The sequence below is a fragment of the Mytilus californianus genome, unplaced genomic scaffold, assembly GCF_021869535.1.
Source record: "Mytilus californianus isolate M0D057914Y unplaced genomic scaffold, xbMytCali1.0.p SCAF_2, whole genome shotgun sequence".
Taxonomy (NCBI): domain Eukaryota; kingdom Metazoa; phylum Mollusca; class Bivalvia; order Mytilida; family Mytilidae; genus Mytilus; species Mytilus californianus.
This window is the reverse complement of record NW_026262668.1, coordinates 82,004,684-82,019,747: the sequence shown is the minus strand read 5'-3', so window position 1 is coordinate 82,019,747 and position 15,064 is coordinate 82,004,684. Positions and strand designations below refer to the sequence as shown.

Sequence of the window (15,064 nt, the reverse complement as noted above, 5' to 3'; positions counted from 1 at the left end):
TTCATACAGTTTTGTACTAACAGTTACAATCAATACCAGGCAGTGTATTTCATAATACTTGTGTAAGCAGGCACGAACAAATCAAAAGAAATATAATTGCATGAATTCCATGCGTGTAAAAACTGTGAGTACTTTTCGGAATACACACTAACGAGATTGGGAAATAAAGGTAGAATGAAATTATGAAACTACCCTCTGTTATCTCTTGATTTTGTTGATTATAAGTGATTTTACGAAAGTTACAATAATTGTTAATATTTAGCAATAAACATACGAAATATTACTGAATATAATTATTATTCAATTAAATGGGAGCTAATCTATCCATGTTCTGCGAAACACGCATACATTTGACTGATTTTATATATTTTAGAAAAGTTAAGGTAGCTCTATAGGTACCTTATACTTAAGTATACTCTTAGGAGTTTTCTTAGTATAAGGGGTTTTATGCATACCACTTAAGTTTTGTGGGCGTGACTTAAACCAACTAAGATTTTACTAAGGAAATACTTAGTTTAAGATTTTTTATGCATACCACTTAGGTAAAAAGGGCGGAGTTTCCTTAACTTAAGTGTTTACTAAGGAAAATCTTAACTTAAGTAGCTTTATGCATACGGGCCCTGTACACTAGGTTATGGTCCAGTGACTTTGATTTAATAAGCAATTTTCAGTGTTACGTTTTCTGCTAAGGTAAAATTGATAAGAACTGCTTGTGATAGATCAATGATATTTTATGTAAAGTTGCATTACTATTAGTACATATCAGTTTGACGACTTTTTCGTTTCCTGCTCCCGTAGGGATGGTCCAGGGACTTTCAATCAATTACCATTTTTCAATGTTAAGTTTTATGCTTAGGTTGGTTTGATGGGAACTACTTACAATAGACAACAATATTTTCTATAAAGTGACATTACTGTCTGTACATCTCAGTTTGTTGACCATTTCCAGGCCCTGCTCCCTAGTTCATGGTTCAGTGACTTTTAATTAATTAGCAATGTTGCTGTCCATCAGATTGTCTTTTTCTTAATTTTATGCCAAGAGGCGAGACATATGTTTGTGTCAAAAGTTTATTTTTAATAGTCGCTGAAACATGAAAATGAGGTCAAGGACAATGATCATATGACATACGGAAACCTCGTTACACAACCCATCTATAAACAAGGCATGAAGGTCCTCTACCCCCTGAAATATAAAGCTATACACATATAGTTTACGCCGTCACCGCCTCCATCGTCGAATTCTGTGATTTGCGTCGCAGGCGAGACAAAAAACCTGCAATGTGGTGTTTGACCTAGACGTGGTCGATGGGCTTTCAAACTAACAGTAGACAAGTACACGTAATAGCTTCTGCTAGCTTCGACCATTTTTCTATGTTGTCAGCGAGTGTTGTAAAATTATACATCGATGCTATAGAGTACTATCTTCCTGTAGATAATCCTTAACTACATGTCAATTTTATAGCCGATTTCTGCTCAATAAGTCTCATAAATTTGTAGAATGAAGTGATTAACCTGTTCCTAATTGACATTGTGCTTTCATAACTTTGACACTCCCCGTCCCCTTCCCCCACACCCCCCACTCCCACCCCTCCCGCCTCCTCCCCCACGTTTTCACAGATTTCAGTACTTCTCATTCTATAATGCAAACATAATAGTCAAAAGACGGGAAATTCAACTTTTTTTTGGGGGGGGGGGGGGGGGGGGGGGGGGGGTGGAACTTACAATTGTTAATATATATAAAAAAAAAAAAAAACATCTCTAGAGTTCAGTTGTATCGAATCGAAAATAAAAATTCAAATTTGGAAATTGTAATGGGTCAAGGTCACTGCTATTTGACAGCTGAATGAAAATTGTAAATATGCACTCAATAAGTACAAAGGTCAATATCGGATCATATTTGGCAACAGAAATATCAAATTATTCCTCAATATAGAAACTATAATTATTATCCTTAAATTGTTCGAATTTATTTCTTATTTCGCTCTTAACGCATGTATTTAGGGACGGAAAGCTGTCTAAATGTGACTACGTTTTCCTTAAAATTTTAGCTTTGACCTTTGACCCAAGTTTAGGAAAAACGTGACCACTGTAGACAAAGACGACATCGATATTCCGAAGAGTCTAGTTCTCCTATTTGCAATGATGTAAATACAGACGTATGTTATATCATTAACCCAAATCGCTCATATTTGTTGCCTGGGCACCCTACGCATGAACTACAAAGGAGCGAGACATAAAGCAGATAAGTGTGGCTTTGGTTAAAGACAAATACAGGCACTGCATTAACAGGGTATATTATATGATAACTTCACATATATGAGACTTTGAAATGTTACAGACCAATTGATTTTTAAAGAAGCACAACACGCTTTCTGTGTGATTTCTTTGAATATAATTATACAAAATGTATATATCACCGTTTTACTCACTTAAATATCTCAGTTTCTTTTGTAATGGTATACTCTGACATTCGTTTATTTCAATTTATACCAAATGTGACGATCTAGAAATGTATCTGAATAATATATGGCTTACTATCAAATACAGCTTCATACAGTAGTCATACTCATATAAAAAAATGGCATATTGTTAAAATAGAATTTGCTATCTATTCAAATATTGTACCTGGAATTTCTTTGCATTACTTTTTCGTTTCGGTTGTTAGTGTTCTATTTCATATCGTTGGCTTTTCTTTTTCAATTTCTAATGTGTTTTAAATCATCTTTCTCTAAAATAATATTTTTTGCAAGTTTACAGTTCTATATTAAGTTTGATTTTAGATAAACAATGTAATAAAGATACAGGGTGAGTCGACACCAAATTTATTTTCTGACAATCATGTTCAATCAACTGTCTTATTTGTATGAAACTGTAAATAATATCAATCCTGAACGGCCCTTTTGTTTTGTTCTTGGATATATATATTTCAAAAGGTGCTTTGCAATCTAATCTCTGTCAGAAATTCCATTCCTATTCTTTAGTTGTCTTCCGTTTCTCTTTTTACCAATGTTTTTTTTTTAATCTGCAATAATATATGAAATGAGTTGACCTTTCGAAGATTATACAGATTTATTTATCGTTAAAATTTTTGTTTCATATTGCATGTGAGAAGATATTTTTTCCAAGATTCTTTGTTCAACAGCTAATTTTATGATACAATTATGAATACAAATGCATAAAAATTCACACATTCCAAATTCCTTCCTTACAAATTACTTTTTTTAATAATCTTCTGAAAGGTACGTTCATAGCTAAAATTTCAGTCAAGACGAGGCCAAAAAAAGTCACAGTCATAGTCATCTTTGAAACAAGTAAAAAATAATGAATAATTGCTTTCCAAGTTTCGAAATACTTACTTTTCCCTAAATTGCCCTTTCATTTGAGTGTTCCTGATGAAGGTAAATCAAGAAAACGCTTCGGACGCACCCAAATTATAAAGTGTTATTTTCGTTAAAGCATGATATAGTTTTGTTCCCTTAATTTGTTTTTACAGAAATCAGCCCTGGGCCTCTAAGATGTATATATATATATGTGTTAGAAACCAGACTATGTTAAAGTTGTAACCTTTTCAATAACATTTTTCCTTGTCTTTTACATTAGCTTCTTAGTCATCTGATTTTCGGTTCTTGGGGGCAGTTCTTTTATCAGTATCGGAATCTGCAGATTCATGTTCAGTCGGTTCGCTTTCTGTAACAAAAATTTAAAAAAACGGTATATTGATTGATTGATGATAGTAAACGCCACTTTCAGTACTATTGGCTATGTCATGGCGGCCATTTTTTGTTGGTTGAGGAAACCGTAGTGTCCAGAGAGAACCACTGATCTTCGGTAAGAAAACTGGCAATCCTAGTCAATTAAGATTGGAGTCGAAACACCCGCATGTGCGGGGTTAGAACTCATAACCTCTGTGTTGACAGGATATTGATACAGTAGATTAACCACTTTGACCACTTGGCCACAGAGACCCAAATTGAAAAAGACATTATAGTGTGGAATAATAATAAATTAATAATAAATAATAATAATTAAAAGGGCTTCCAAAACGGTCATATATTCCGGACTTGACCGAAACTTTCATAAAAAGTCCGGCTGCTCTCAGCCTCAAACGGTCAAATAGAATTTGTTTGCCACTTTTTGTTATTCAAGGCATTTTCGTAAAACGGTCATTTCAATTTTTACCAACTATCGATCGATAAAAATGTCCGTTTGGGGCTTTGGGCATGTTTGTTTGGGCATTTTAGTTTATAATTGTGGCAATCTATTTCACAAAGATATTTCGGTCATAATTGGGTTTAATAAAACAGATGCAGCATATTTAATTTCAGATACTTTGAAGTGTCTCAGTTAGTCTAATCCTCTGGGTACATAAATGTACGGCTTGGTCTTTAGCTTGTGTACATCAATAAAAAGTAGAAAAAAACACGTTTTCTTTTATTTAAATAACAACAAGCTGTCAAACAATTATCCCTTCAATAAGTTATATTGAAGCCATAAATCATTCACTGATTACAGGTTTGTTACCTTTGATGAGGTGTCCTTAGCTTGTCTTTATCAATAGAATTAATGATGCATAACAATGTACATAAAGGTGATCAGGTAAACGAGGTCAAACATGTAAGCGTGTATGGAACAACATCCTATTTAATTACGCTTTATAGATATTATTTTAAATGAGCATTCAGTTTAAAAAAGTATCCTGATATTTAAAAGTTATTCTTCAAATAAGGATATTTATAAATGAATAAGTATGATATATATTATTTTATTTAACACTGTACATCGTGTTAAATACTGGGGTACTCTAAAGGGGAAAACTTATTGAAATATATAGGAAAAACACCGAGGATAGCTTCGCTTGGGTATACCAAGCTGAGTTGTCCAATAAATAAGGGGGGTGTTCTCTATTCTTGTTTTCATATTAAAAACTGTTTTTATAATTGAAATCATAAAGAAGAATATCCAATCATTACAATCTCCGACTGTTATAAAGACTTTGTCTCAATTGAACTTTACAAATCTGCCATCATGGGCAAACGTAAACGTGACGATTCCGATCAAAATTCGAAATCTGCTAAAAATGCTTGAAGCTTTAGTCATAAATGGTTACAACTGTTTTTATGGTTAAGATTTGACAGTATGCTAAATGCCATGTTTTGTGACATTTGTCAAAAACATAAACTTAAAAATAACTTTGTAAAGCCTGGTTCGAAAAATTTTCCAAAATCAGCCGTTGTAGAGCATGCTAATGGCAATGACCACGTTCAAGCTCTTTAATTAGAGACAGCTTCCAAAAGTAATCCAATTGTATCAGTATTTGAGAAAGTTCATGAAAAGACTGACAACGCAATGTGCACCTTGTCTCGTAATGCTTACTTTATTGCTAAAGAAAACTTACCAATGGACAAATTTCAGTCAATAAATGATTTAACTAAGTTAAATGGTGCCGTGATCACTTCTAAATTATATCAAGAGAACAATGCCTGCTCCGAATTAATTCAGACAATTTCCGATATTATAGAGAAAGAGGTGATGTCCGACGTAAAGTTAAGTCCCGCCGTGGAAATTATGATCGACGAGTCAACTGATCTGGCTACGCAAAAACATTTAATTTTGTACTTATCATACCTCAAAGCTGGTGAACTGAAAATTAGTTTTACAAAACTTTTGAACTTGTCTTCTGGTACCGCCGTGTCAATTACTGCACATATAATTGCCTATTTAAAGTCATTTGGTGTAGACTTGTCTAAAATATTCGGCATGGGGTATGACGGTGCGTCGATTATGATAAGAAAGCATGGAGGTGTATCTCTTCTTTTAAAAGACACTTATCCACACTTAGTAGAGGTTCATTGCGTAGCTCACCGCCTAGCATTAGCCTGTGTCGACACGGCAAAAGAAATTCCGGACATTAAATTTTTAGAAAGCATTGTTAGCATTGTATATTCGTATTACAAACGTTCACCCACAAACCTATCCGAACTACGATCATGGCAACTAATAATAGATGATCCGTTGTTAAATCCGCTTGACATTCATAAAGTCCGCTGGCTTTCTAAGGGAAACGCTTTGGACAATCTCCGCCGTTCTGTTGTTTCCGTTGTAAACATGTTAGGCGACCAGAGTGACACCGACATCGTGGCTAATTCTCTTCACAACAGTATGACAACATACAAGTTCTTTTTCATGCTCTACTTTTTGTCTGACCTGTTTGGTAAAATTAATCAGCTCAGCAAATCACTCCAGAAACGTGACTTGTCTTATGCCACCGTGAAACAATTAGTTGACTCTTTTCTCATGGCAATAGAGGCCGAGTACTTAACCGAGCTTCCTTCATTTTGGACCATTATGTGCCGAATTTCTAAAATCAACAGACCAATCTGACAGCTTCAACACTATCACCTTTAAACGTAACCACCGTGACATTCATCTCAAGACAAGAGCCGTGCAATGTGCCCAATTGATACATGATAACATTCGTGACCGATTTCCAGACAACAAAATTTTCGAAGCATTCTCTGTATTTGAACCGTCGAACTTTCCTAGTAATGATGCCGACCTTCCTCGCTACGGTGAACAACAGTTACAGTGTCTCGGAGACCATTATAGTATAGTCAACCAAGAAGAACTACAAATAGAATGGGGCATACTTAAGTATTTGATCTTCAACAACTACAAGGGACTTTCGTTTGCCGATCTGTTGACTGCAATTATTTCAAGAAAAGACCAGTTCCCAAATGCAATTTCGCTAATGGAAATTTCACGTGTTTTGCCGGTTTCTAGTGTTGAATGTGAAAGGGTTTTTTCAAGGCAAAACATTATCAAGACAAAACTAAGGTGTAGTCTAGGTATTGACGCTTTAGATCAACTTATGAGGATAGGCTTAGTAGGTGTAGATGTTAAAGACTTCGACCCTGTTCCTGCTATCCGCAAATGGCAATCCGTTCGTAACCGCCATGTTTATCAGAACAATGCATTTATCAAGCTCATGAATGTAAAATCTTAAATTAGACTAAATGAACTCTAATCTTGTGCTGTGATCTGTGCTTCTTTTCAATGTGCTCATTGTAATATTTATTGCTTGTGTTTGTCAACATTGTGCTCTTCTGATATTTTATTGTTGTTATATGCTTACATAAGTTATCATGTTGTTATTCATTAAATTATTTATCAACTGAGTATGTTTTTATTTATTCCTTATTTTCGAAATCAGGTTGGGAAATTGTACAAAGAAAAACGTCATCACTGTTCAGTAGATTTTACACGGTTTAAAACAATATCCTTCATTGGGCCTCCTCAATGTTAACTATAAATACCGCATCAGTTGTAAAAGTCACGTGGTCAGGTAATCAATACACAAAAAGAAAAGTATCACGTGTATTGATGATCAAGTTGTACTGCAATTAAAGCCAACATCAACAGTTTCAAAAAAGATGGCCTTAATTTACAAAGTGTTAATTTTTTAAGTACTCACAGAGAGAAGATAGATTATATAAACAGAAACAAAACATGAGAACAGTCAGAAACTGAAGCTGATTGATGCAATGATGGTTACTGTATTACGATACACAGAATAATGACACAATATCGAGGATAATATTTTATTTAATTTTTAGAATGACGAAAACAAAACAGTTATAAATAATTTTATTGCATATAACACTACTAATTATTTAGACACATATATCAATGTATACATCCTCTCAGTTACATTTAAGTATCCAGCTGATCATTGACCGTCAAAAATATTTCTTTGAAAAATGTCCGGCTGTCGTCAGGAAATTTTGGAAGCCTGTGATCAATATATATATATCGATACGCTCTTTTTTAACGAATGACAAGTAATGTATGTTTGATGATTTATTCTACATTAAACTCGAATTCATGACACCAGCTGCAAATCACTTTGTTAAAATCAACATTTTTTTGGGATCGCACAACCACAAACCACAAACTCAACAATGAAGTAAGTTACTTTTGATATTGAAAATAACCTTGTCCTTAATTTTGACAGTGTCATTCTATGAAGTAAAGTTGATTGTTTTAAGCATCACCGCACGTCAAGCAATGTCCGATATGACAGTTGATTGGATACTAACGACAAAGCATGGCAAAGTAGCTGTAAAAACGTAATAAACCTGACAAAATATATTTCAATAAGATGTCATTTTTAGTTTTATTTAAATTAAAATAATTGCTTTTTTCTTGTATTTGCCTGATATTAGATTCATATTTATACGAACAACAGAAAGAAATGCGAGCAAATGAAGCCTTGAATATTTTATTATTTAAAACAGGTGACTTTTAGTAATAAAAAACGTTGCTTCGAAGTGAGCGTGGACACAAGATCAGTTTTTCTTTATTATATTGTAATAAAAATGAAATCATTTTTTTTAAAGAATGGCCGATAAATTAAAGGATGTGGTAAAACTATTTTATTCAGACAATTAAGTTTTCAAAACTGGAACAAAAAGTTACTTATCAGTATTACCATTTTTGTTCGGCCTTAAATTTAGATCTCATTACCTGCAGTCAAAAAAATTATTTAAAATGCCTATACCGAGTCAGAAATATGACAGTTGTTTTCCATTCGTTTGATGTGTTTGAGATTTTGATTTTGCCATTTGTTAATGGGCTTTCCTTTTCAAATTTTCCTTGGAGCTTGGTATTTTTGTTAATTTCATTTTTTCAGTAACTTAAATTTTTCTGTGTATTAAACCTGTAAACATTTTGATAAAAGTTTCTAGTTATATGGTAAATTATTGGTGCTTACATTTTTGAAAAAGTTGCACTTTCGATTATTGTATTAAATGTTTGCATCAAACTAAAAAGAATATGACTGAAAAATAATTTAAAAATTGTCCGGTCGACTTTATTACATACAAATCATGACTTTGTACACACAATGGTATTTTTAGATAAAAGACATGAAAAATATTTTAAATCATTCAACTAGTCGAGTTGACCTCAATACACTTTAACCATTAATCGGATGAAAAAATAATAGAACAGATCAACAGTGTGAAAAAGTATCGTCCATATTTGTGATAATAAACAGAGATTTTAACCATGAAATATATTTATATATAAAAAGGTGTCTGTAAATATTTTCAATTTTCTATCATTATCACAGTCAAAACATATAGTGTAACCGTGCATTTCAACATACAAAAGTATTGTATATACAAAAGAAAGATCTGTTTGCACTCAGCAGTATTCATTAGGTATAACTCAGATACAGACTCGTTGATTTTTATCTGAACTAAATTTATTTAGAAGATGTGGTATGAGTGCCAATGAGACAACTCTCCATCCAAGTCACAATTTGTAAAAGTAAATCATTATAGGTCAAATACGGTCTTCAACACGGAGCCTTGGCTCACACTGAACAGCAAGCTATAAAGGGCCCCAAAAATGACTAGTGTAAAACCATTCAAACAGGAAAACCAACGGTCTAATCTATATAAAAAAACGAGAAACAAGAACACTTATAAACCACATCAACAAACGACAGCCACTGAACATCAGGTGCCTGACTGTAACATCACAACATAGAGAGACCCACTATAAAATATCAATCTACATTTTTGTTTCCGAGACACAAGTTAAAGATCATGACCGGAACATGTTTTATATCTTATTTTAAGCTTGGAATAAGTATCTTCCGGATTATATGGAATATTGATGTATCAATTTACGTAAAAAAATTCCTACACAAACTTAAAAACGCGCAAAGCAAAGGAAGGGAGCTATAATTGCCGTTCTTTGTCTCAAAGACACAACTTTTTACAAAAGGTTTACTTTGTAAAGTCATGCATTCAACAAGATACAACTAAGAAGTAAAAAAACATATCGACATTCCTTTCCTTATTTTAATTTTAATTTACATTTAATCAGAATCTAAATCTCGTGGTTGAATGTCAATTTACCAAAAAAAGGTGGGGCATAAAAAATAGTCTTAAATTTAGAACTCTGTAAAACTATTCAATACCAATCAATCAATGGCGGCATTTAATACTTTTGTTTTATCTTATTAACATTTTATAAACTGTCCATAAAAAACCATCTAGTATATATCGTTTTGATGATATCATCCTCGATGTTATTATTTTTGGAATATGTGCGATTTTTGAAAAAGTCAGACTTTCCATGGCCTTAAACAAGGACGGATTTGTGATTTTTTTTAAATCTCCTCTTTCGTGATAATTGTGGGGTATTGTGAGATTTCAAGTTTTGCTGTGAATTCAGAGTTCTTTTATGAGACATTCCAAATATTGATTTGTTTGTATATAAAACAATATTGTTAGAGGCTTTGAAAGCTGGAACAACTACATATTAGTCGTTTAGAGATGATAAAGCATCCACAACCTAGGGTTTCTTTAAAGGTTTGAAGCCTATGTGCTCATTGTACGTCGTAGGTTTTGAATGCGCTTCTGAAAATAGAATAGGAAATTCCTTAAATCACTATTATTCCATACTCATTATAACCCAGGACAACATTTTAAGTCAGTAAAGAAAGATAATGCACTGACAGCAAAATGTCAATACCAAAAGAAAGTAAACCAAACCTGTAGTTCAATCATCATCGTTGGTTTGCAGAGATTTGTTTTATCAAGCGTCAGCAGGTATGCTGTAACGCAAAATTTAAGAGCCAAGGATGTATAAGTATTTGAATATGTGAGAACCTATATGACAAAAAGGGACATAAAAAAGAATAGACAAATCCATCTAAGGTTAACTTTGTCAAAGGAAATTACAACCTTAGTTTCTTTTAAATGACTTCTAAATTATCAACTGAATATTTAAGTAAGGTATGTTATAAAGCATGTAAGTACCGAAGCACTGAATTTTGACCTGATGACACCTTTGGGGACTAGTATTTACCTAGTGCTAGAAAATGGAATATACTATATAAATCTGATGAAAACTGAAACACTATTTTTGCATTTACCTTTATCGTGATCACTCAAACCCAAAACTTTGACAGCCATGAACGTGCATATATGTATAAGTTCTTGAATATGTGAGGAGCTAAATTACCAAAAGGGACCTAAAAAGAATAGCCAAATCCATCTTAAATCAGCTTTCTCTAGGAAATTGAAACCTTAGTTTTTTAATAATTTCTTGTTTTATCAACGAAGAATTTAAGAAAGCTATATTATAAATTAGGTTGATACCGGTGGATTAACGTTGACATTTTGTTGTTAACATCGTACACGGTGTATATTCAGAACGCGTGCTTTCCGATTCGTGTAACGCTTGTTTTCAGATTTTTGTTGACGAAGAAGCAAGAGACACAAGATGAGGATGGATGATGCTTCAATTGGGTGGTATGTGGTGTTCTCTCTTGTATCTCTTGGAACACTGGAGCTACTTTTACATGATAAAATGTTATGCATGTCATTATAAAAGTGTTTAATCAGGTCGTGAACGGTACCACAAACGCAACACTGTAAACCATTGAACACAAGAATGTGTTGATTTTGTATTAAACTGTTTAAAACATTTTCAATTAAGCCAGTTTTCAAATCATGTATTTTCAACAACAAAAATAATATATCTCCCTCTTGCAAAGCATTGATCCTTGCCCGACTTTGGCTATACCGTTTTGTCATTTTTTTTGATTTATCAGCTTTTCATTTGTTTTTAATACGCTTTTGATTTTCATTATTACAGTACCATATCTAAAAATTCATTTGCTCTAGCCATAAATGCTCATTAAAAAAATCACAGGAAACGCTGTCTTTCAGAAATTGTTTAAGAGTCGTTTTGGGAAACGATTTATTCCGGATTTTCAGGAAACGACTTCTTTCAAATAACATGCAAGACTATAAAATATGTTTTTGTTTTTGAGGTTTATTAATTCACAACCTACGACACAGCAGAGGTAACAAGTCGAATTGACAACTTGCTAGTTCTTCAACAAGTAAAATCTACCTCTTGGTATGCCAGTGCATATCATAAGTTAAATAATACTGATTTATTTCGGCACCAATCTGTGTGTCAGAAATTCTTCTATAATTCGCCAATAAGAATCTATTTTTCAGTTCATTTTTGTTTTATTTGGTTAATTTGAGAAAAGAGATTTGTTATGACCCCGCCCTCACCGGAGTGCGCATTATGTGTTACCCTTGTCCATGCGTCCGTCCGTCCGTACGTACGTCCGAAAACTGGTTTCCGTTCTTTAACTCTAGTTTGCCTCAAAAAAATGTTATGAATCTTATACACAATACTTATTACGACAAAATACAGATTAAGTTCTAATTTGGGTGTCGTCACTTTTACCGTTCTCGAGTTAAGTCCCTTTATAACTTTATATGCAAGCAGGGGCATCATCTGTGTTCCATGGACACATTCTCCATTTATTTTATAAAGAAACACGATTCTATACTGAGAACCAGCTCAGTGAAAATGATAATAAAAAATAAAACATGATACAGTTATTTCAAATATGAACTTAAGATATGCCTACTACTACATTTTACTAAATGGTAAGGTACCTGATTATATGTGGTACCTAAATGACTATATATATATATTATGAATGAAGCCTATTTTACTAGTTGTTGAAATGACTATAGAATATACAGCGGTACTCGAAAACTTATACGTTTATGTGTACAGCTTACCATTACAAATATCTTGAATGATAAGAAATTCAGATAGCAAGTCATGAAGGTGAAATTATGAAACAAAAGACAAGTTAAACTCGGGCAAGAAAAACAAACAACAGCAAGAGCAATTTCACACTGAAAACTAAGAAAACGAGCAAACTTACGGTGCGTAAAACCAGAGTAAAAATCATGTGTTCCGGCCGACATTTTGGCAAGTTGTTGCAATGTCAGTTCCCCCTTTTCCCAGAAATATCAATAGGTAAATTGTCTGTCGGTCAACGGTTATATATGCCTCATTTATTTTTGCCATATCTTTTGGGGTCCGTTTTTATGGGTATAGACATTAGACTTGGACAAAATATGATTAATAGAAATGACACAATGTGTACTATATAAGACTGATTTCTTTAAGTTCTTATAAAATGGTTGCATTTTTGGAATTTTGATATGTTTAACAGAAATTGACTAAGACAAAATTGACTGTTATTTATTTATCTGGGAATGTTACCTTTATATTTTCTGTAAAACATGGAAATTAATGCGTCTTTCATTTAGAATTAAGAAAATATGTGCATGTACCTTAAAAGGAAAAGAAGAAATCCAATAATCCGGAATGGTTAAAAACTAAAGACAACTAAAATAAACCAGCCTGAGGGATGGGACGAGGAGGGCTGGTTGCGTGTGTGTACATTGAAAACAAACGATCACACATATATCTGAAGACCTATAATGCTGTGAAAATAGGAACACTGTTAAATAAATATTTCTGTTTTGTATGGCCATTATGAATAAAATGGTTTTTAGATAGCAAAGATATGTAACTTGTCACATTACGTAAGGGAACAACTATAAAACTTTGAAGAGAGGGAGTGGTTCTGAAATTCGTACCAGGCAAGCATCAAATTATTTATTACTTTGAGAATTGATTATTAAATTTAATGGCAGAAACTAAATCAGAATAATTTTTGTCAGTCCTTCTCCGAGACAGAAATCAGAATATATGTAAGGAAAAAAACCATAACCCCTCTCCCTCCCGCCGATTTAAATGATCGTTCCCTAAGAAAAGGGTTTTCTACAATGAAACATGTAAGAGCGTACTATATTTTACTGAACCTGCACCACTTAAACCTTAAAGAAAGCGTTTCCTGAAAGTCAAAGTAAGCGTTACGCATCGATTTTTAGAAAAACGATAAGATCATTTGTGGTCTAATATTTTGTATAAAAATGATACATCAAACCTTTGTAAAAAAGAAATTGTGTTGAGAAAGATTGATAATTGTTGATGAGATTGTTAAAATTGGTATATTTTTAGCTGCAATTCTGTTTTATAGGACAACGCAGTTCTGATGTAAACGAAATCACTTTCACTTATCATTCGAAGAAACAATGAATTATGGAACTGGATACCTGGTCATTTTTTCGTTTGTTCTCTCAACTTCAATTTCATTTAAGAAAATTAATAATTCATTATTTGCTTTAAGATTGTAGCACCCTACCTTCAACCCTCTCTGTTATTTTATTTTGCAATATCGGAAAATACGCTTTTCCTGAGTCGGAAAGCAAGCGTTACCGGCAATTGAATCGGAAAGCAAATGTTCTGAATATACATGTCGTAGTTCCTTGTGCTATTGTCGAAATCATACCGCATTTCCTTATTTCTAAATAAAAGTGATGAAACTCTGTCATTATAAAAAATTTTGTCGCATTGTTTGTTCGTACTTGAGATAAATGTTAATAGACAGTACCTTCAAAACCTTCTAGCAATGAATCAAAATTTTCTTCCGTTATATTTACTGTGATATCAGGTGTCTCCGTATTGACACTTTTGTCTGCATCATCCGTCTCAAATTTAGATTTGCTCACTGTAAAATAATAAATAAAATTAAAACGATTTTAAAAATGAAGATATTGAGGTAAATAACAAAATAAAACTATATTCCAAAGGAAATACGTTTATTTAAATCCATTATAATATATACAAAGTCTAGATTAATCTAGTAATGTATTTGCATATACTGTCGGTTATTTCAATTAACAAAAATAACAAAAACTAATTATCTATATCATGTTTATATAGGATAAACAAAATAGCAACAATCAATGTTAAATATATCTATGCATAGATCAGCTTAAATTAAACTGATGCAGTTTCTTAATTAAAATTATGTAAATGCCTGAGAATGTAACTCTGCAACGATACTGATAAAAGACAATACTATACATACAAGATAATCAAATATATAATATGTTAATGTAGTTTAACATCTGTAATAATCAAGTAAGCATTTTCATGTGTTATTTCAATATGATCAAAACAATCGCATGAAAGTTCTCATGGATGAACAGAACAATCACTGAATGATACTTAGCGGGAGGATCGGAAAAGAGTTGGAACATTTTGGAAAAGAAACTTAATATTCTTTAACCAGATGGCAGTGGAGAAAAAAATAACT

The 15,064-nt window shown here is 32.8% G+C and overlaps 1 protein-coding gene across 5 annotated transcripts in view; it reads right to left on the bottom strand.

Moving 5' to 3' along the window:
- Positions 1 to 2,639: 2,639 nt before the first annotated feature.
- LOC127728293 (ankyrin repeat domain-containing protein 12-like) overlaps positions 2,640 to 15,064 on the bottom strand; it is a 66,062-nt gene continuing 53,637 nt past the window's right edge. For all 5 annotated transcript variants that reach the window (XM_052235630.1, XM_052235629.1, XM_052235626.1 and 2 more), the window contains 3 exons: positions 14,357 to 14,473; positions 3,565 to 3,687; positions 2,640 to 3,022 (listed from right to left, as the gene is read on the bottom strand). In XM_052235630.1, coding sequence (XP_052091590.1) covers positions 3,605 to 3,687; positions 14,357 to 14,473 — 200 coding nt within the window. In that variant the 3' untranslated portion in view covers positions 2,640 to 3,022; positions 3,565 to 3,604. The remainder of the gene's footprint in view (positions 3,023 to 3,564; positions 3,688 to 14,356; positions 14,474 to 15,064) is intronic.